This window comes from Symphalangus syndactylus, chromosome 3, assembly GCF_028878055.3.
Source record: "Symphalangus syndactylus isolate Jambi chromosome 3, NHGRI_mSymSyn1-v2.1_pri, whole genome shotgun sequence".
In the NCBI taxonomy this organism is placed as follows: Eukaryota; Metazoa; Chordata; class Mammalia; order Primates; family Hylobatidae; genus Symphalangus; species Symphalangus syndactylus.
Genome location: NC_072425.2, coordinates 30,093,785 through 30,116,946, shown reverse-complemented (window position 1 = coordinate 30,116,946; position 23,162 = coordinate 30,093,785). Strand labels below are relative to the sequence as shown.

General features: G+C 42.9%; 1 protein-coding gene and 1 long non-coding RNA gene across 3 annotated transcripts in view; one reads left to right on the top strand and one right to left on the bottom strand.

The window, feature by feature from the left end:
* Nucleotides 1-23,162, top strand: part of LOC129478974 (uncharacterized) — a 73,347-nt gene that overhangs the window by 8,686 nt on the left and 41,499 nt on the right. The window lies entirely within an intron of this gene.
* TNFSF8 (TNF superfamily member 8) overlaps nucleotides 1-23,162 on the bottom strand; it is a 38,290-nt gene that overhangs the window by 11,450 nt on the left and 3,678 nt on the right. For both annotated transcript variants that reach the window (XM_055271323.2, XM_055271322.2), the window contains exons 2-3: nucleotides 14,102-14,144; nucleotides 1,047-1,118 (exon numbers count right to left, since the gene is read on the bottom strand). In XM_055271323.2, the coding sequence (XP_055127298.1) occupies nucleotides 1,047-1,118; nucleotides 14,102-14,144 (115 nt within the window). The remainder of the gene's footprint in view (nucleotides 1-1,046; nucleotides 1,119-14,101; nucleotides 14,145-23,162) is intronic.

Sequence of the window (23,162 nt, the reverse complement as noted above, 5' to 3'; positions counted from 1 at the left end):
GCATTGCAGAAAGTACAAGGTAGGACATGCAATAATATTATTCAGTTAATATCCAATTTAGGTACGAAGATGTCCAGGAGAATCGCCATTAATTTTCACATTAAGATGTATCCTCTAACGGTTCATTGTCTGAACTTTTGAATGCCTTCTTCCCTTCAAAGGGCAGCCAAAAAAAATTGTGTAGGTCCCCCATGTGCTTATTAAGGGGCTCTTGCCATCTGGGATTTATTGAAAAGCAGAGAATTAGCAGACCCTCTAAGCTGACAAGTTTGTGTTGGAAGGTGAGTCTCTAAGTCCTAACACGTGAAAATTAGCACTGACTGGTAAGGGTGACTTTCAGGGCCAGGAAGCTGGCATGCTAGTTTTAATTGCTTCCATGCTTTCCCTTTAAATCTCGTTGCAATTCAACTGAAGAGTGAGAACTAATCTAAACTAATCTAACGGCAAAATTGAATTTTTAAAATGAGTAGGATGGCTATTCAGAGAATCTTGGCCATCTCTCTCTCATTCTGCAGTCTAAAGTGTCTCTTATTGCTTCATTTGTAAGGGACCTCTTACCTGAAGCACACTGCGATATGCAAATTGGCCCTGTGCTGACATGTTCATTAAGCTGTCAATCTGGGGACAAGGCAATTTTATGGTTCCCTTGTGAATAACTTCATAGAGGCAGAGATTAAGTGCTTGCCTGCCTTGCATTAGGAAAAGGACTGTGTACTTTGCTGAAACTGGTAGGTAGCTGAATAAGGAGGGGTGAGGGGTGGGGGCAGTGGTGGTGGGGACCATGAATGCCCACAGAGGCCACGTAGGCAACATAAAGGAGTGAATGGGGCTGAGGAAAGAGAAGCCTTGTAGCTTTGGAGAATAACGCTCTCCCCGCTAAGACATTCAAATTCAAATTACAAAAAAATATCCTGCAGACTAAACAGTACACATCTGCAGGTCACATTTGGCCATGGGACTCTAATTGTGACTTCTGGCTTAAAAGTTGCTGAAAAGCCACAGAAGCGGTTTTCATATGTTTAGGTTTCCTGGGTTTGGTTACTGACCTTGGAGGTAGGCCCATGACTTCTTGAATGGAGCCCTTTTCAGGATACATAAGAGGTCTTCTGAGCAATTTCCTAAAAATAAGGAGACGGTACATTAAAATGTCTTCTGCCGTTCTGGGATCTGGAGATACCTGATCTTTTTCTACAACACTTTGATGGAGACAATTACCATTCTGTTTTCCATTTTGAGAACAAGGAGAAAAGCTCTTTATTTCTCATTTTGCCATCAGATATTTTAGGATTTTAATTTTTTAAATTTATTTTTATTGATTGCTTCCACTTGGGCTTTTATGGAACACGGTGGAAATCAGGGAAGGAAATAAATATGACATGCATTCCTATAATGTGTCAGGTGCCATTTTCTGCCACTATACCTATTTCATCTCCTTAATCTCAGCAGCAACTCTATGACAGGGGTATTATTAAGCCCCTTTTACAGATGGGAAAAAAATCTGGAGACCAGGCAGGTGAAATACATTGTTTCATGGCACCGTGCCAGGCAGTGGTAGTGAGAATGATAATACTGATAGTAAATACTGTCAACTTACCTACCACACGCCAGAAACTAGTCCGGGTACTTTTAAAGCTGGGTAATATATCAGCTGATCTAGTTCTCAGACTAATCCTGCAGAGTCAACTTTGATGCCTAGAGATGGTCAATACCATCACCTAAGTTCAGGCAAGTTTGTGTAAATGCTGGAATTGCCCATGGCTAATTCCAGAGGCCGGGTTTCCTGTTCTAGGCTATTTTGCCAGACAGCGAAGATAAAAACATCTTGGTGTTCAATTTTAAGAGGACACAGGGTTAAAGAAATCTTAGTAGAAGTCCTACTATTTGAAGCTTCCTTGGCAGAGGCAAACATAATATTATGTTATTATGCTATTTAAGAGATAAAAATATTTTTCATATATTCACTAGTGATGGTGGCTTAGCTTTTTTTTTATTGTAGTAACTACTTAATATTTTGTATGCAAAGATTCAAGTTATACATTTCCTGCAATGACTCTTGAATTCAACTCATTCGGAGCGAATCTCTTCTTTGATCCTTGGTTTCCCCATGTGTAAAACTGGGCGATCTTTGACCTGACATGGACATCTTTTCAAAGATGTCATCAGAGATGACCATGTAGTCCATCCATCAGACAGTAGGCAGCCAAAGCCCCATTCAATGGAGCAGCCACACCCTGGGATGTTTGCTCACTGCATCGCCGAGCAGTACCTGCTGGGCTCACAACCTTTCCCATTGCAATCTCTGCCCAGCCCTGAGAAAGTCCCTCCTGGCCATCCTCACAGCTTCATGGGGGCTTTGGAGTGGTTGAAAGTTAAATGAAGAGTTCCCTCTGCTGTCTGAACAAGCTCACTGCGAGAGGCACTCCCGGCAGAAGCAGGGGCAGTTTTCCTCCTTATCTGCTGCATCCACATAGAGCTTCTGGTCCAAAGCTCTCTTGGTGGTGAGGGCCAGTGCGTCAGCTGTCATTCCCTTGGTTTCATCCTCATGCATCCTCTGATCAGTGCTCTGGTCCTGCCTGTTGCAGCCCATGGCCCACACTCTTGGGGTTTGTAGTCAGAACCCCAACACTAATGGCTGCTTATGCTCCTAATGGACTTTGACTATGGTTAGAGAGTCCTCCTGGCCTAACCTCCTACTCTAAGCTGTAGAACATCAAGCCAGGGAGACAGACCTGGCCGTCTGTTTGCATGGAAGCCCTTTCTGACTCCTTTTGCCTGCAGGATCAGGCCCAAGCTCCTCAGCATGGCTTTCATGGTCCCCAGTGTTCTGACTCCTACTGAACTCTCTGGTCTCACCCCTCACCTTCCCGCCTCTCCTTTCCCTTTATGTTCCAATAGTAATAATAATGAGGAGGAACAGTGATAATAATATGAATGATCATAACTAATACATGTTGAGTGATAGCCATTTTCCAGGTACTCTGCTAAGTATGCTACATGCATTATTTCATCTAATTCTCACAACCACATGACGAGAGAGGTACCATAATTAAGTCTATCTTGTACATAAGGAAATGGACCCTTTTAAAGGTTAACTGACTTGTTCACATTCACACAGGTAGTCAGGGGTGGAGTAGAGATCCAAATTCAGGCTGCCTGACCACTGCCCAAATGGATTCCTGACCGCTGTCCTGGAGTTTGGGGCTTTGCAGTCCCCCTAAACATACCATTTAGGAATGTTGATTTATCATTACACCTTGGCACTTGCTGGGCTCCCTACCTGGACTGCCTCCTTCACCAGGCAAGTTTTTCCTCGTTTGAAACACAGCCTAGCAGTCAGCTCCTCCAGGATACTTCCCTTTGCCTATTTGCCCTTTCTATTAGACAGTGAACCCTGAGGGCAGAGACTCCTGTTTATAAACCCCCACTGCCCAGCCTAGCAGATGCTCTGTAAATGTTTGTTGAATTGAATCACCTAGTTCATCTTTCTTGTTTCCCTCTGTGGATACAGAATAAGTACTTAGGACAACAGTGAGGTGAATCAGGACGCTTGGCTTGCCTTTTGCCTGAGGGCTAGAATAACACAGGGCCTCATTCTCCCACTGGCTTTGCAGGTCAGGCTAGTTTCAATGGGAAGATAAGACTCATGCCTTGGGCTGAGGCCAGCACAAAACATCAAGAACAGGCTCTGCTCATTGGCCGAAAGCCCCCACACACTGTGCTCCTTACTCCTTATGGCAGGTGAACCTCTGTAAACAGGTGGCTGGAGAAGTGCAAGCCCAGGCTTGCCTCTCACACATTCTGTTTCTTTTGTTGTTTTTTCCCCTTTGGGTTGACCTCAGTTGTAATTCTGAGAAACCCGAGGATGGAAAAAAAAACCTTATTTTGAAACATTTGCATTTCCTGAAGTCAAATGGCATGGTATATTTTAGTTTTTCTTTAAAAATCATTTAGATGGTTTCTAGCTAAAGGGAAAAACACAGGCAGCCCTTTTAGGAATGATGTTGCCAGAGCTGGTTCAGAAAGGGGCTAAAAGCAGGACGCTAGAGGAGCTATTGAGGGAAGGGGCTGTTAAACTTGGAGAAAACCCCAGAGGAGGGCACAGCCTCTGTCCTTCAATGCTTGATGAGGCTGTCGGCACACCATGGGGCCCAAGTACTAAACCTCCAAGTGGAAGAGGAAGGAGATGAAGCCCTCAGCTAAGAGCTAACACTGCTCTAATCCCCATTTCTCAGATGCAGCAATGGAAAGACGTACACTAAAAACACCTGTGTCGCACTGTGAGTCACAGTGCCGGCAGCTCACAGAGTTGACCAGTCAGTGCTGCTCATAAAAGAGGTGGGCTGCTTTGGAGGTCATGAGGCTCTTGTCAAGAGCTAGATGAACATTTCATGGGTCATCAGCCATGTGGCCTGAGTCTTCTCATCACCCTGTGAGTCTATGATATAACTTTCTTTTTTGGTTATGAAGACAGAAAAACATGACTTATAAATAGTGGCATTACATGCAGCTGAAATTCTGCAATGTCCCTGGAATGCTGAAGGCTGGGAGCAGAGGGAGCAAAAAGTGATGCCTGGAGAGATTTAGTTTGAAGAACAGAGCCTCAGAGTGGGGGAAATGAGAACTGTCTGCAAGTCACAGCTGAGTTGATGACCTGGAAGTTAGAATCCTGGGATTTCTCCTCTCTGGGCTCTAGTGTCCCTATTAGGTTTCTGCAAAAGTAATTGTGTTTTGGCATTAAAAGCAATAACAAAAACTGCAATTACTTCTGCACCAACATAATAGATGAAGAGCAGTGTGGATTTGATGATCTATCTAAAAGGGCCTACCTAGCTTATTTCAGCAGGCTGTACAGACTCAGCCATCCTCTACCAGACCTGCTGGTGGTGGGGGTGGGAAGGTTTGGGATGGGGAGTCAGTCCCAGCTGCACCTGTCTATCTTTGTGGACATGTTGCATTACCCAAGGTAGGAGACTGTGTCTTCACACATTCAGGTTTTCAGACACCTGCAGTAGTAGAACAGAACATTTTAGCTCTGAGGACAATCTAAGTTATGAATAGTCTGGTTCTGTAAGGATTTGCATAGTTTGGAGAAATGAAAGTTCCCTGAGATCGCCTGGTTCAGGCTTGGTGAACACATAACTCATGTGCTCCTCAATGTTGCCCCTATGGCAGGCTGCTCCTAGGTCATCCAGAGAGTGAGTGAGAGAGACAGGACCAGAGACCAGGGTTCATTGCTCCTTCTGTACGGCAGTCTATCTTTCAGACAACCCAAGCACTGCATGAACTTCCCTGAGGACCAAAGCCTTCAGATGCATCAGCTTTGTAAATCACCTTTCCAAGCTTTAGCCTCTTCTAGAAGGATCATGGGACTTTCTGTGGTTTTGTTTGAGAGGCTGAAGAGAAAGATGTGCCAACAAAACCCTCCTGGCCAGTTTCACACAGAGGAGAGAGATAGAAAGAGAGGTTGCGCGAGGTGGTTGAAAGGACCATATTCTAGAAGGTCAAGATTATGGCAACCTTAAGACTAGCTTTCACCTTGAGATTTCACAATGTTGGACAGAAAGGGTCATTAAATGCCATGCCAACAGAGATCCTAGTTTTAGAAGTGGCGAGACTGAACCCAGAGAAACTAGGGTCTGGCCCAAGACCCCACAGTAGGTAAATGGTGGAGCTGGGTTCAGAACACAGGGCTTCTGACTCCTAATCCAGGGCTCTTCTCTGACTTTCAGTATTCCTGGAATAGGAAGGGTTAAATGCAGGAAGAAGTGGGTTTGCAGCCACTACAGACACTGGAACTGAAAACTGACAAGACAGCTGGAGGTGCTGGGAAAACAAGCACTAATGAGCTCCTGGGTTCCGTCTTGTGGGAGAATGCCAGCGGATGACTTCAGGCCCGTGTGCTGAACACTGCCAAGCTACAAGTCATGGGCACATAAAGATGCAAATATGCTGAAGGCGGCTCTACCATGGCAAAACAAACCAAGCCAACCATCCCAGCCAGATGGTATGTGGTTTGAGTGCCAGGTACCTTCCAGATGTACAGCACCTTTGATATAAGAACAAGGAAGACAGGATGCATTGCAAAAAGAGCACCTGAGTTCTGGTCAGAGCGTTTTAGCTCTGGATCTGTCATTCTCCCTTACTGAGCCATAGCTGCCACATCCACTAAGTGAGAATTAAAACAATCAACCTAAATGTATGGATGTCATGAAGATGCAATGAGACCGTGGATGTCAAGTGATCAGTGCGGCCTGTGGCTAGAGGAGACACTCAGTAAAGTAGATTCTTTCTGCCTTACTCCTCTTTTCTTTGTTGTTATAGTGACACAGTTTAGCAATGCCACTTAGCAGAGTGAATTGGCAGATGAAATGCTCATTAAAATGAAGCTCATGACATTATCTGATAGACGGGAGCTCCTCAATTAAGTACCTAAGTGTTTAAGGCTATCTGATGCTTCCAGGAATGTGTGCCGAATCCTCTTTACGTTTGTTGAAAAATGTTTTAATCCTTCCAAGAAGGAAAGGGATTATCCTAATGACTCTGCATCTGCCATGCCCTGGCTTCTTCATTCCAGGCTTCAGGGAGAATATCCAGGAGAGTCCCAACAGTGACATCTAGAGGACAGTCTCTCCCCTCTGGATAAAATTTGGATTCAAAGTGAGTCCTTAACCTGAGCAAGGGTCATTTCAACTATTAGGTTGGTGTAAAAGTAATTGAGGCTTTTGACCATTTCCTTGATATCACTAAGCCAACTTGTAATAGAGAGATAAACTGCACAATGGACCATTTGTTAAACAAAGGACCACTAGGTGACCCTGATTTCCAAAAGGATTTGGAGAATGCCCATACGAACACACTTAGTGCTGACTGAGCACATAGGAAGTGATCAGTAAATATAAATTAAGATCAAGTTGGAATTCATTTAAATAATTTAAATCCTGCCTCCCCCCACCCCCCTTTCCTTGGGATGTTGTTAAGGTCTTTTCAGTCCTGACTTGTTGCAGTGTATCTGCAACAGTTAGTAAACCTATCTGACACTATGGGCATTTCCTTGGAATTCATTTATACTAAACACAGGTTGAATTGACATTACTGTGGGTAAGTAAGAAGCATCTTTAAAGTCTATAATTTAAAAGGAAAGGTGAGTCTGGAGACATAGGGTAAAATCTGCTAACATTTTAATAACCTTAAAAAAAAAAACACTCCCTAGCTGTTCAAAATGCAAAAGTATGGCAGCAATTTTAGAAAGTTTGTTTTGGGTTCAAATCAATTTTAGAAAGTTAGACAGACTTGGGTTCAAATTCCACCTCTGCCATTGCTAGCTGTGTGGCTTTGCAAAAATCATGCAGCCTCTTTGAATTGTCCTTTTTTCTTCTTAAAATTGAGAATAATAAAATAACTATCATGGAGAGTTGTAGGGAGGATTAAATGAGATAATGCATAAAAATGAGCCTGGTGTCTACCACCCAAACTATACCAAACAGTGGTTGAGTCCTATGCCCTAGTCCATGGTTTGTGCTGCTTGAAATGTAGAAACTTAAGCCAACACATGTTGTGTCTAGATAGTTTGAATGAAATACATAACAAAACAATTTCAAGGAATGGGCCTGCTTTCTCTCCCTTACCCTCCCTCTCTCCCTCCCTTCCTTCCTTTCTTCCCTCCCTCCCTTCCTTTCCTTCCTTTCCTTCTTTTCATTCATTCCCTCCCTCCCTTCCTTCCTTCCCTCCCTCCCTCCTTCTTTTCTTCCTTTTCTCTCTCCTTCTCCAAAGTGCTGTCTGAATTGTGAGGAACTCTGAGATTTCCTCTGGATTCAAAGACTTGTGATTTATATGTGCTAAATTCAAGTATAAATTTTCACATGTAACTCAGTGATTTGTTTTTTTCCTTTTCTTTTTTCTTGTTCTCTCCCCTCCCCTGCACCTCCTCTCTTCTTCTCTCTCTTCTCTTCTCTTGGTGGCAGGGGTGTGGGGATTAGGGGCAGATGGTTTTAGAACTCTGATGGCCTCTCCAAGATCCCATTCCACTTTATTTTGAGTGGTTCATTGTCTAGTTTCTTTCTTTCTTTCTGTCTTTCTTTTTTTTTTTTTTTTGTGAGAGATTTCTGATTCCTGTTAGCTCTGCTTTAAGAAAAAGTGAGTTTAAGAGTAGATTTTGAGTGAGTGTGTTTAAAGTAAATGGAGAAGCAAATAGGCTTTTGAAACCTGTGACTTATCTGAAAAATAATTTTCCCCCTGAGCAGGAGCACTCTCCTTTGCTGTGAAGAAAAAGAAAGAAAGAGAGAGAGAGAAAGACAGGAAGAAAGAAAGGAATAAACAAAGGAAGAAAGAAAGGAAGGAGATGAATTGGGCATTCTAGATCCAGAAATGTTTCTGCTTGCTAGTTTTTGTCTTTCTAGGGGAAGGAGCTGTCAGGAAGAGATGGAGTCTCACTCTGTTGCCAGGCTGGAGTGCAGTGGCACGATCTCGGCTCACTGCAACCTCCGCCTCCCAGGTTCAAGCGATTCTTCTGCCTCAGCCTCTTGAGTAGCTGGGACTACAGGCATGTGCCACCATGCCCAGCTAGTTTTTGTATTTTTTTGAAGACGGGGTTTCACCATGTTGGCCAGAATGGTCTCGATCTCTTGACCTTGTGACCCACCCGCCTTGGCCTCCCAAAGTGCACGTTGCCTCTTGACTGCTTCCAGTGTGGTGTTCCACTGGGGCTGCTGTCGTCTGATTGTGACCGTGGGTCATGAGGGACAGTTGGATCTTGGTGAGAACCTAGTCTTGGCTTAATGTCACTGCCTTCAAGGCACAGCTTTTATTGTTTCTTTGGGGTGAGTTCATTTGGTAAAATTAGAGAGCCAACCTCACTTCATCTTCTTTAATGCCATTTTCTTTTTAGCAAGGGGAGGGGCAAGGAGGGTAGCCTGCCATGCCTTATAAAATTCCAAATGTTAGAATGTTAAAGTGGTCAAAGAAACCTAAGATATTTGTTTGATTCATGGAACGCTATAATCAAAGCAAAATCAACCTCAGGGTTAGGACATCTGGCCTGTTCCCCTCACTTCTGATATTTTAGAAAATAGGAAACCCAAGGCCCTGAGAGGGAAAGTGAATTGCTTCAAGTCCCAAGACTTGAATGTCAGCATTCCAAATTCCTGGCGGGTCCTCTGCATTTTGTATCCCAACTTCGGCTGGAGACTGAATTCAGGCGAGGGTGGAGTTGTCAGGACCCACACGAGGTCTATCCACTGTTCCAAATTCCTTAGGGCCTCCAGGAAACTTTGGGTGTTGGAGGCTACATTACATTTGTAGGAAAGACAAATCTGTTTTAACTGGTAGGCAGTGGGGAAGGAATTGTCCCAAGGCACGTGACCCTTCAGCTGCAAAGCCAGAGCTGAAATTCAGCCTCTAGAACCCTCACCATGGACCATGTTTCCCCTCAGCACTTCACCTCACTCAAACTCATGTGTGTGGCCCTCTGTGACCTTGAGCTTGGTAACAGAGAGTGCACTTCTGAGACATGAAAGCCAAGAGCTGGGGGCTGCAGGTGCCGAGGAAGTGATAGAGCTGATAGAGCCCTGGAAGGGGCTATCTAGACTTGGCCAGCAGGTAGGGGCACTGGAAGGATGTGCAGTACTGAGTTTTCCCAGATGGTCTACAATACAATCCCAGTTAAGCATAAGGGCTGCAAGGTGGATACACTGGATTTGAGGTCTCACCCCTCCTAACCAGCTCTGAAATTTTAGGCAAGGCAACAAGCCTGTCTGTGCTCCAGCTTCCTTACCTATAAAATGGGGCTAATTATGATTCCTGGGGGCTTATTGTGAGAACTGCATGAGTGAATTACTAAGTACTCAGCCAATTCTTGGCACATAGTGATGACTGTCAACGTTCATTATTCTCACTCTGCCGTGGCCTCATACGGATGCAACGAGGGAGTATGAGAAAGAACACTGTCTACAGAATTCTAGTGCTGCTAAGAGCTATCATTTGGTGGGGTGATTTGTTATAAAAAGGGCCAGAGTATATTGAGAAGGCCCAGAGGTGAGACCAAAGGACCAGAATCATTCTGCAAATTAAAGTCAGAACAATTTGAATTTCAGCAGAGTTTATGAGGGAAGTGGAAAGCGGAGGGGAAATGGGAGAAGGACATTAAAACAGACAGGAAGGAGAGTAAGTCAGTTCAGGTGTCAGAGGGCTGAACCCCGGGGAGGAGAGCTGTCCCTTGAGAAATTCCCAGTGGCTGGAATAGTTGAGGCCTTGCAAGAACAGAGGGACCTAATATTCAATTCTGTGTCATCTGCTGGGCTACACTGGGATGTGCTACACTGCCCTACCAGCTTCTCTGCATCCAAATCCTTCTGTAGATGTCGCTATTCATAAATGTGGGTTACTATTCAAACTTGGAAATCAAGGCAAAAGTGGCTGTCTTCTCTGATTTGGGCAAATAAGCCAGAAACCATGTGCAGATGTGAGATTCAAAATTTGAGGGAAGCAGAAAAGTGAAACGAGGAATGATGAAGAGAAGGATGAGCTTCACTCTCTTTACACCATTCTCCTTGGTTCCATGCCATTTGTGAAATGAGATGGGAACACTTTATCTGGATATGAAAGAACAGAGTGGATCCTATGCCCAAAGGACATAGGCTCAACCAGGTATCAGATGAGGGTCACATTTGCTGTCCCATTTCATACTCATGGTGGCTTCATGCAAAAGTCATTATTAACTCTGTCTTCTGGGTGAGAAAACTAAAACCCAGAAAGGAGAAGGGTGTGGGGGAAAGGTTCTCCTCCCAGGCGCTCTTCCTGGCTGACTGCCTGTGAGGTGTCAGTTGGCTGGGGTCTATCCTGGCCGGGAATGGCAAGTTTGTGATAGGACTCAGAAATCCTTTCATTACCCACAAGGGTTTGATTTTCGGTGTTTCCTCTGCAGCAAAGTGTATCCTGTGTTTTTTCTTTAGCATGTGCACATAGCTCTACATCCCAGGCTCTGAGCCACTGCTGATTTTCCGCTGATGGTGGAAGATTTTCAATGGCCAGTGACAAAGGGCTCCCTAGAAGGTGTCTGGCGTCTGCCCTTTTCCTGTCTAGTGACAAACCACATGCTGCCCCTGAAGCTTCCTCCTAAGAGTACCGAAAGATGGTTCCCCTCTGCCTGGAATGTTTTGCAACGGCTTTTTTCAAAAGAAACGATTTACTGCTTCTGTGCATGTTTAAGCCAGGTTTGTTGGGGAAGGAAGCTGTGGCTTCAGATTTCCTTGAGATTTTTGTTAGGTTTTTTTTTCTTCTATTTTTACATATTGTACAAGAGAATTATAGTCTCATAAAGCGTCAAAGCTGGAGAGACTCCTCCAGGGCATTTAGTACATTGCTGTTATATTACAGATGAGGCTCAGAGAGGAGAAAAGACTTGTTGATGTGGTCAGTTCTGGAGCCCAGGAATATTTTTTCTACCTCACCCTACTACAGTGTCCCTGCAGATTGCTGAGTTAAGGGGATGTTGACTTGCATTAAAAGCAAGAGAAAGTCAGGTACCACCTCCAGCAGGTCACTGGCATCTCATGGCGGAAGCCCGTCATGCAGGGAGAAGAGGGAGGAGTCCCGGATTCTCACTTGGCTATTAACTCCTTGTATGACCTTGGGCAAATCACCTGGCTTCTTTAGGCCTCAGCTCCTCATCTGCAAAATGGGAAGACTATTCCCCATGTTGCTGTGGCTTGCTCACAGGGTTGAGGTGAGAATGAACCCAAAGGAAGTATGGGAAGGTCTTTAACAAAAGTTTCACAGTCCCAGTGGGGATTATTGAGTTGGTGCAAAAGTAATCATGGTTTTTGCCATTGAACATAATGGCAAAAGCTGCAATGTCTTTTGCACCAACCAAATATTATTAGCATTTAAAAAAATCTGGTTGTGGAAACATTGAATTATAAACTGAGGTTGGTTTTGATTACTTTGTGTTCTGATATTCCCATTCACGGTCCAGATAAGAAGAAATCTGATAAGTGATTTCGTCCATGGTTCTGAAAAGTTTGGACTTTATAGACCCAGGAAATTTCTCCACAGAATGAAAATTCAGAGACCAATATGAAGTGGACAGCTTTTTGTTTTGCCTATTGTGATGATTAAAACAAAACAAAATAACTCTGGCAAAAAACAAGCCAACTTAACTCCTGCCTATATCAACTTCACGTTGTAAAAAAAGGACATTTTGACACACAAAAATGAAGGACCTTCTTAGAGGAACAGTGCCTCTTACATTAGATAAAGTTGGCCCTGTGAAAAGGGTGCTACTGTGTCCTTATTTTTTGTACTTCACTTTGGACTGATGAAAACTTTATCAACTTTATTATGGGACCAGAATACTAGTTACAGCCCCTATGCTTGGCAACTTTGCATTGAAGTGCTCTTTAGGTGAGGAAACTGAGATCCAGAATGGCTAAGGTCCTATTACCTAATCAAAACTATCCTCGTCACTGAGACCGTGTTCATGTTAAAAATCCCTTCTCCCTGTCAAAAAATGAAAAGTTTCTATATTCCTTGGAAAGTCTGAGTGGAGGTGGTGGTGTTACAGTGGGAGTGGGGAGGGGTGAGTTATATTCACTCAGAGCCTTTTGGTTTTTCCAAAGCTCCGTGTGAACGTGCATTATTAGGTGTTTAACGGAAACATGTGTCTCCAAAGCCTGCAGTGACTCCTCCAATTCATAAGCCAAATCCAGCCCACCACCTCATTTGATAAACAACGTTTTATGGAAATTCAGCCGTGGTTACTTATTTGCATGTAGTCAGGCTGGCTCAGCACTACAACAGCAGAGCTGACTAATTGCAACAAGAGACATAGTGGCCCCTAAAGCCTAAACGTTTACTATCCGGCCCTTTGTAGAAAAAGTTTGCTTACCCCTGCATTCTACCATGCTCCTTTTAATATTAATGTGACTGTTTACATAGACATGGTAGGAATTGAGGTCACATGCTAAGTAATTCCAGCCAAAATGAGATATTGTTGACAAGGCTGTGATTATTAGTCTGCCTTGAAAGATCCAGAATCCTTGTCTTTTGGGGACTTTTGCCCCTATTTTTGAAGTCTCTGGGTGATAAACCACAGGAAAGTCATGGCCAAAGGAAAGTTGAAGGACGTTCCAAGTGTGATGCTGTGAGTGTGAGGAGCTGTGTCCAGTCATCTGTGTCCTCTGGTCTCAAGGACACTCTTGTGCCCCTACCCTGGTGCCTACATTAACTCACTTCCTTACTTTTTGCTCTGAGCTTTCTGGCTATCCAGCTGTGTTTGCCGTCTAGGTTCTAAAGGTTACAGGACTGAGATGGGGGTTGGTGTTCTTGGGTGGAAAAGACACTGTATTATAGATGAGGACATCTTTCTGGGTTCTAGGCTTGGCTTTGTATGACCTTGGACAGGATACTTCACTTTCCCTCTCTGGGTCTTCCTTTTCCTTCTCTGAGCAATAAAAACATTAATCGGGTCATCTGAAAATTTCTCATCATCGATGTTAACTGAACTTGGCATATCATCTCTCTGAGGCTAGTAGAGATGACGTGTTAATTAGTGACTTCAATGACTGGAAATATAGGAATGAGGAGGAAGTCTGTTTTCACAAGTCCTTGACTTCATTATGCATTTTAGCTATTACTAGTTATTTAATGATTACTATGTGCTGGTTGCCATGCCAAGCAATTTACAGACGAGATCTGAATGGCTTCTCCAATACCTTGATGAGGTGAGTATTATTATTCCCATTTAACAGTTGAGGAGTTGAGGCTCCCGGGTGGGAAGTCAAGCCAAGATTCATTCCCCCATTTATCTGATCTCAGGTTTCAAGCATTTAACACAACACTGCCTTGCAGTCCTGCCTATGCCAGAGGTAGAATTTTCATTAGTGGGAGTGTCAAGGGCTGGTGGGAGACTTGTGGGGATGAGTTCAGGAGCTGCTAAGATGAATTCAGGTGCATCAGCTCAGTCCTGAGCAGCCCTTGCCTCCACCCCTACCCACTTCAGTGTTAGGTCATGTCATAGAGTTGTTTCTGGTTGATAATCAGGTTTCACACTTTATGGCACTTATCTAGATGACTTACTACACATTTACACCTAATTCCAAGATCTTACCTCCTTTGAGGGGGACGTTGTCAGGTGAGTTGGGAATGGAGTCCTGGAAGAGAAGAAAGAAAAAAGCAGCATGAGGTGTGACATTCAGTTGAAACAATTTTATTTTTCATTTTGTTGTCCTTAAAGTACTGTGCAATTTACAATTCATCCTCCACCTGCCTCTTAAATTTTAAAAATTAATTCACTGATGTAGTTTCCAATGGGCTTTCCATCCATTTGTTTGACAATCTATTAGAAATGCAAGATGGGGATTACTGTCCTTGTTCCACAGGCAAGAGACACGGGGTCGAGTGAGATAAAATGATTTGCTTAGGGCCACATAGTTAATTTATAGAAGATCAGGGACCAGAGCTAGGACTTTTTTGTTTTTGTTTTTTAGACAAAGTTTTACTCTGTCACCCATGCTGGAGTGCAGTGGTATGATCATAGGTCACTGCAGCTTCATCCTCCTGAGCTCAAGCGATCCTCTCGCCTCAGCTTCCTGAGTAGCTGGGAGTACAGGTGCACACCACTACATTCAGCTAATTAAAAAAAGGAGTCTCGCTCTGTTGTCAGGCTGGAGTGCAGTGGCACTATCTCGGCTCACTGCAACCTCCGCCTCCCGGGTTCAGGCGATTCTCCTGCCTCAGTCTCCAGAGTAGCTGGGCCTACAGGCACCCACCACCATGCCCAGCTAAGTTTTGTATTTTTAGTAGACACAGGGTTTCACCATATTGGCCAGGTTGGTCTCAAACTCCTGACCTTGTGATTCACCCACCTCAGCCTCCCAAAGTGCTGGGATTACATGTGTGAGCTATCACACTTGGCTAGAGCCAGGACTCAACTCCCAATCTGGTGCTTTACCCCCCTTGGCATGTTTGGGTTTTTTTTTCTTTTTTTTTTCCTTTTGGTCAACATGAGAATAATCAAGTATATTATACAAGTATATGTGTTTTTTTTTTTCCATGTTTGATTCATCTGTGAACGTATGTTGTAAACATACATGGTAAGGTACATCTCTATCTCTCCTATGGTTGGAAATTCTGAATTAATTTTGTGTTTATATGCCAAGCATTGTGAGGACACCATACATAATTAAATTGGGTCCCCACCCTTATGGATTTATTACAAGTTTATATTTAAATATACAAATATGTGTACACATGTAGTATAAATACATACAAATGCATATTATATTTTTAAACATTTACATAATGTATTTATTCTGTAACAAATATATACATAAATATTTACACAAATAAGAGGTTGATAGAAACAGATTGTCTTTTGAAGGAGGGAATCCTGGGCTGGGGATTGAAGGTGATTAAAGGGAGGTTCTAGTTCAAGGACTCTCAACAAGGAGTTAACAGAAGCAGAGAGGCACAGTTCTTTTCCCCTAATAAATTCTTCAGACACTAAGTTTCACACCCCGATTCTCCCTCCCCTTTCTCTCCAGCCATGGAGACACCCATACAATATTCCGCCAATAAGGAATGAAGTATTTTATTCATCTTTTGACCTGCCCAGGTCGGAATCTCCTGTATTGCATTGAATTAAAATATTAATAAAGACCTAGAGAGGTGCGAGCATGTGTATGCGAAAAAACCAACTTCCTAACCTCTACCAAAGCAAGAAATTAGCAGCTGCCCACAGCTTATTTTCTTAGTGTTCTGTATGAACACTAGGACCATCTGGAGTTCCCCTATTGTAACATTTCCCTGGGAGCTCTGTCCTTTGCCTTCCACTGAAAGCTTGTTTTCTTATGAATGGATCTCTTCTCTAGTGCAAGAGGATGGTAGGGAGTCAAGGAGGTCTCCTGAAGGCAAAGCCCTGGCACAGCACCAATGTGGAAATGGGGGAAGTCAGTTTAAACATTTGGGCGCCACCTTCTCAGGGGAAGGGAGGCAAACTTGTCCTGGAAGGCCCTTCCTACTGTAATACTCCATGACTTTGTTTCCTTAGTTGAAAGCTTTTAACCTAACAAAGCCGTAAGTTTTTGTAGTCTTTCAGTTATGCATGCAGTTTGCAGGAAAACTTGATATCACAAAATTCCCCTTTATGTTGCCCTTGTGAGACAACACACAACATTTTAAAATTTAATAAACAACTTACAACTTACTGCCAAGAGTGACCATTGATTAGCGTGATGTGCAAATGCACTAAGAAAAAAAATCTGCATTGAAATGTCTTACCACAATCATCAAATTCATCAGCTGCCCAGGGACATATACAGGGACAGTGAGAGAGGCTAGAATAGCAAACCTGGTAGAGCCATCATTGCGGAGGCTGCTAGCAGTTCGGGAAGTCCTAGAGAATCATTTCACGCAGCACACCTTGGATGAGCACCTGGTCTGTGGTAGGAACTACGTTACTCATTAAAAGACATCCTATGGATTTTATGCTTTAGTCATTAAGGCAGCCATTTAAAAAATATAAATAAATGTGTAATTAGAATTGCAGGTTGTGGCAAGAGCTATGGAGGAAAAGAATCATAGTGCTTTAAGGTAGTGCTGTTAGAACTTCAATGTGCATTATGAATCACCTGGGAGTCTCGTTAAAATGCAAATTCTGATTCTGCAGATTTGGGGGGAGTTTGACATTCTGTAGTTTTTTCTTTCTTTTTGAGATGGAGCCTCACTCTGTCACCCAGGCTGGAGTGCAGTGGCGCAATCTCGGCTCACTGTAGCCTCCATCTCCTGGGTTCAAGCAATTCCCCTACCTCAGCCTCCCCAGTAGCTGGGACTACAGGGGCCCACCACCACCCCCGACTAATTTTTGTATTTTTAGTAGAGACGAGGTTTCGCCATGTTGGCCAGGCTGGTCTTGAACTCCTGACCTCTTGTTATCTGCCCTCCTGGGCCTCCCAAAGTGCTAGGATTACAAGCGTGAGCCACCGCACCTGGCCAACATTCTGTATTTCTGGCAGCTTTCGAGTAATACTGATACTCCTGGCCCACAGAACACACTTTGAATAGCACAGCTGTGAGAAGTAATATCAGAGAGGAGGATCTAATTTATATGGGGGTCAAGGAAAGCCTCTTTTCTCTCTGTCACTTGAATGCTTTCTGGTTTCCTAATTTCAGACACGGGATGTCAAAAGCAGAGCATCTCAAACAGGAAAGAAGCCTGTCATTTAAACCTTCACCCAGGGCCCAGGAAATCCACTACAGAAGCGTGACTATTCCTGTTTTGAAGAGCTCTTGGGACGAGGTCTTTACAGCTTCTCCCAGTTACCCATGGTAGTCAAGATTAGACAATCAAAGCCAGAGGGAGATTGAGACATCTTTCAGTCCATCAAGCTAATTTTATGGAGGAGGAAACCAAGGGGCTCATGAGTCAGAGGCAGATCTTGGACTGAAATTCTCTGGTGTACTTTCCACTGCCCTAGGAGAGGGGCTGTTTCCAGCAACCAAGGATAGAAGAGCTCATCTTCCCTCCTCCCCTCTCCCATAAGCAGTCCCTGCATTTGGAGGTGGAGAAGCAGTGTCTAAGGAGATGATGGCTGTTGAAATTCAATGAAGACTGTTCATAAACAGGTATTATACGAAGTGTTGTTCACCAACTCCTCTTTGGCAAGATGTCCCCCAGTTCTAGAATTCTCTCCCTAATCTTGTCTGGGGATCTGGGTCCTAGCTCAGGAAATGTGAACTGTCTTGCTTGATGACTTGGCTTGGAGTAAGGTAGTGCCTAGGCTGAACGCAGGCACAAACAAATGGACTCTCCCAGGTTTTCATTCTCAGCTCCACTGAATAGCTCAGGAAAATTTGTCTCCGTGGTTATCAACCAGTTACACTTCCTTAAGTGTACTTCCTCTTTTTTTGGCCTCTGTAGATGTCTGATGAGTATTCCCAACAGTAATAAAGTTCTTTTCATGTATGGAGGGAGGAATGGTCATGTTTAACATATTGTCTCCAGGTAAAACGATCCCCATCCCAACCATCTTCCCTGCCTAGGAGTGTTTTCCTCTCCTTTAATCCGTGATTAGATGGCTAATAATCCATCTTTCCACTGGGTTATTGTGGACATCATAAGATATTATAAAGTGTTAGCAAGTACTTCAAAAGCACAGCTATTTTGAGCACTGCCTTGGTGTTAATGATGTGCTTAATTTGCCTCAATACCTTGAAAGGCTGGTTTCTTTTCACAGAGGAATGATCAGCAGATGCAATCAACTCCTGAATTTGCTTTGGACACAAAATGCCCTCTTGGACCAAAAATGATCAAAGGAAGCTCTGTTTGGAATATGCCAGGGGAAGTCCACATTCCTTTCCTTGTTGCCCTCACATAGTCTTGTAAGGTGGGCTCTGGCTTTTGCCAAGAATACCTCTTATTTTTAAGCTAATTCATTGGGCACTTAATGAGGGTTACTCTACATGTACTATTTCATTTGGCCTTTAACTTGACCCCAAGAGTTAGGGATTCATCAAGACTTAGAGAAGTTATTTCATAATGTGATAATGTTTATAGAAGGTCCCACAGGTGGCGAATAGCACAGAAGGGATTCAAACTTAGGTGAGTTTGACTTTGAAGGCACTGCCCTTCAATGTCCTGCTACATTGCCTCTCTAGATGAGGGCAGGATAAAGCTGAGCAGCAAAATCTCCTGAAATTTCATGGAAAAGTGAATAGAAGTCATAGAAAATCCTCAGGGGAAGACTATTTTTACTGGGAGCACATGGTCTGCCAAAGTGAGAATTGGACCACAGTGGCTTAAGTGGCTTAAAGCAGCGCTTCTCCCACTTTAAAAGACTGACCAGCATCTGGGGATTTTGGTAAAAGCAGATTCTGACTCAGTAGGGAGGGGCCCTTAGGTTTTGCATTTTTGATGAGCTTCCAGGTGATGCCAATGTTGCCAGGCCATGGAGCACACCTTGAGTAGCAAGGTCTTAAATACGCTACTCAGTAGGCAGTCAGAACACCTGAGGTCTTGAAAGATGGCTGTAGGAGGTTGAGTGTAGATTTGGGCTCAGATATGGGCTTAGGAAATCTTCCTAGTTTGAAGATGGCAGTGGCATCCTGTCCTCTCAGTCTCTTCTATCAAATCTTTTTGTCATCTAGTTCCGTTTCTTCTCCTCTGTACAATCTGGACTGACTTCTGGCCGTACCACTCCTCTCCTCACACCTGGGCTTGCCTTCCTATAGGCTGTGCCACTGCTTTCTCTTCTGCCTCACCTGGAATATCCTGCTCCTCCTCCTCCTGCCACCATCTTTCCAATGGGGAGCTCTTCTCTGCAGAAGAATGACAGCTAATAAATTTGGAAGGAGTGACAGACTTAGGCATTCCCTCTTTTTCAACCCTCAGTGCATTAGCTGATTCAGACAAGGATCATTAAGAAATGGCAAAACCACCAAGTGAAGGGTATTTATGTCTTCAGAGTATTATCCCATATATAGATTACTTTTCTTTCTTTTTCTTTCTTTCTTTTTTTTTTTTTTGAGATGAAATCTCACTCTGTCACTCAGGCTGGAGTGCAGTGGTGCCATCTCTGTTTACTGCAACCTTGGCCTCCCGGGTTCAAGCGATTCTCCTGCCTCAGCCTCCCCAGTAGCTGGGACTACAGGTGTGTGCCACCACATCCGGCTAATTTTAGTATTTTTTGTAGAGACAGGATTTCGCCATGTTGGTCAGGCTGGTGTTGAACTCCTGGCCTCAAGTGATCCACCCGCCTTTGCCTCCCAAAGTGTTGGGATTACAGGCATAAGCCACTGCTCCTGGACAGATTACTTATTAATGAGAAAGAAAAAATGTTTTACAAAGGCGATAGTTGGTGGTCACCGCTTTAATCAAGTGACTAAACCTATAGTCATCAAAAATGGGACAACCTGACATATGTCTGTAGCTGTGCTGCAATAAGAAGTATATAGAATTACCTATATACTATTCTTACCAAAAATGTTTCATCTGAATATAACCATGAGTTAATACTAAGACAAATCCAGGCTATGAATGAATTTCTACAACAGAATTGGCCTGGACCCTTAAAAAAAGGTCAATGTTATTTAAAACAAAAACCAAAGAGCAAAGGAGATTTTAGCTCAGTGCTTCTCAAACTTTCATGTGCATACAGATCACTGGGGGAGCTTGTTAAAATGCAGATTCTGATTCAGGAGATCTGGGGTGAGCCCTGAGATTTTGAATTTCTAACAAGGCCCAGGACCACACCTTAAAAAGCAAAGTTCTAGATTAAAACAGATATTATCATAACACAGTATGTGACCCTAGATTGTTGGTTCAAACAAACAAAAACACAACAGCCATACATATAAGACATTTTTGAACAAGAAATTAAAATATGGACCATATATTATTATTAGATGATATTATTGAATTAATATTAACTCTCTTGGCTATGATAATGGCATTGCAGTTAGTTAAGAGATGGGTACTGAAGTACATGTGAGTGAAAGGTCATGCTGCCTACAGCTTACTTTCATATCCTTATATATAGAGAGCAAAAATACAGCAAGATATTGACACAGCAATCTAGGTGCAAGGTTATATGAGCATTTGACATCCCACTTTTCTGTAGGTTTGAACATTTTCAAAATAAGACTTTGGGAATAAGCCATGACTTGTAATTCTTGGAAGCCTGGCTTTTGTTCTAGCTCTTCTGCAAACCCCTCCTTCATCCCAAGCAGAAATGACTTCTCCTTTGCTCTGTGGCATTCTGTGCCATTCTGCCCAGAACCCAAGAACTAGGTGTTTGGGCTTCATCTGCTCAATTTAACAGAGTTGCCAGAAGACAGGATCTTGCCCCTTCCACTTGGGACCTCCCCACATAACCTCACACAGGGCTCGCTCCTGGGAAGATTTACAGTGAATTTTTCCAAATTGCTAAATGGAATGAATGTCAGGTGGAGGGAGTACCTTGGGTAGTGGGGAGTGTCATGGGGCATTCCAAATAACTTCTTGTGCCAAACTCCTATTAGCCTCAACAGGGAAGGCACCACGTTCAAGAGGCTAAAGAAGAGGCATAGAGTCAGCAAACAAGATGTGGGGTTTTATTGGGGGCTTTCATACAGGGGAGAGAGAGTCCAGTGGCAGCAAGCTGAACAGGAAAACTGCTTTACGGACAGAAATGATCTCATGGCAGCAGGCTGGACAACATATTCACCTTATATACAGTCCAGTGGTGGTGGGCTGGGCAGGAAAACCACAACCACTTGCAGATAGCATGCAGTTTCTATAGCATGCTCACTTAACAGTCTCCCCTTAATGGCCTCCACCTGGCAGCCTTCATGTAACCAAAAACGCAGGCCTTAATCTCCTGTATGGCCCATGTTCCACGGGATGGGCTGGGGGCTCAGATGTTCCTCATAGACAAGGAATGAGTCTCCAGGTTGACAATTCCTGGACTCTCTAGCTTGGAACACCCATTCAGACGTGTCTGCCATACGTGGTTATTCTAAGGGTATGCTTCAGTTATTGCTATATCAGGTGTGTTTACCCTACACTTCTATTTTGTATCTGAGATTAAAAATAAACCCAAAATACCACACCACCATCACCACCACCAATAATCACTAACCTTAAACAGGTGCTCAGCTCCACTGTTGGTGTGGAGATAATTAAAAAAGAGTATTATTATTATTACTTTTAAAAAAAGAATTTTGTTTGCTTATAAAGGGAAAGGAGGCAGCTTCTTTCTTGAAAGCCTACCTATACTCTAACCTTTTGGAATGTAACCCTTTACATTCTCCCCTGGGGCTAGAGAAGCCCAGTCTCCTGGTTTACAAAACAAAGATGTCTCTAAGGTTGAGGGCTTCAGAGTCTTTTTGAAATGTAAACACATACCTCTGGTGTTAACCTAGGAGTCTGTCTCATTGTCTATCTTATTATGTATTCTCCTGTCTCTTGAGAAGATAAGAGAAGTTTTTTGTTCTTTTGCTTTGCTAGATTAATTGTGTGAAATTTCATCCTCACTTTGTAGTCTGTTGCAGGCTGCCTATTTGCGTGTACTCTTGTGCTTAACAGTAAATCATTTTTTTTCTTTCCATATTGATGTAAAGAGGTGTCTGTTGGTAGGACTTTTATTTCCTTAGGGGTACACTAGTACAATCTCTTTGGAGACAGACTGACATTTATTGAAGCGAAAATGCACATTCCTCCTGGCTAACACGGTGAAACCCCGTCTCTACGAAAAATACAAAAAAATTAGCCTGGCGTGGTGGCGGGCGCCTGTAGTTCCAGCTACTCATGAGGCTGAGGCAGGAGAACGGCGTGAAGCCGGGAGGCGGAGCTTGCAGTGAGCAGAGATCGTGCCACTGCCCTCCAGCCTGGGGGACAGAGCAAGACTCTGTCTCCAAAAAAAGAAAAAAAGAAAATGCACATTCCATTCCTATCACTAAAAATTTATTCCCCAGATATACTTGCAGACACGCACAGAGGGCACAAATTCTAGAGAAAACATTGATGTCTCTCACCAGGCACAGATAAATTATGAAGCATTTACACTTCGTACTATGCGACTCTTCAAAAGAATGAAATGAACTTCTATGTACTGACATGGAAGGATCTCTAAGATATACAGTGTGTTCTCAAGTGAATAAAGCAAGATGCAAAATTATGGGTTTATTATAATGACCCATGGGTTTATTATATATTATAATGTGTACTGTGTATTTGTAGATGCACAGATTTCTGGAAGGACACAAGAATCTGTCAATGGTGGTTATCTCAGCGAAGAGGGATTAGTGGTTGGGTGGGGAAGGTGTGAAGATTTTTACTTTCTTTTCTCTTATTTGCTACTTACTTTTCTTAAACCATGTAAGTATAGTATTTCATAATGTAAATATTATAAAATATATCAATATATTATAAAATATTAAATAACATAAAATAAATATTATTTTATAATATATTTATAATATAAAATGTTTATTTTATAATATAAAATAGAAATGTTTATAATATAAAATAGAAATGTATATTTTATAATATAAAGTAATATTATTATATAATATAAAATAATATTTATTTTATAAATATGCTGGCTTAAATGTAAATAAAACAAAATACAACCACCACTGAGACTTTAAAAATATCACGGGAAAGTAGTAAGTTCCACAGTAACTCAAAAACA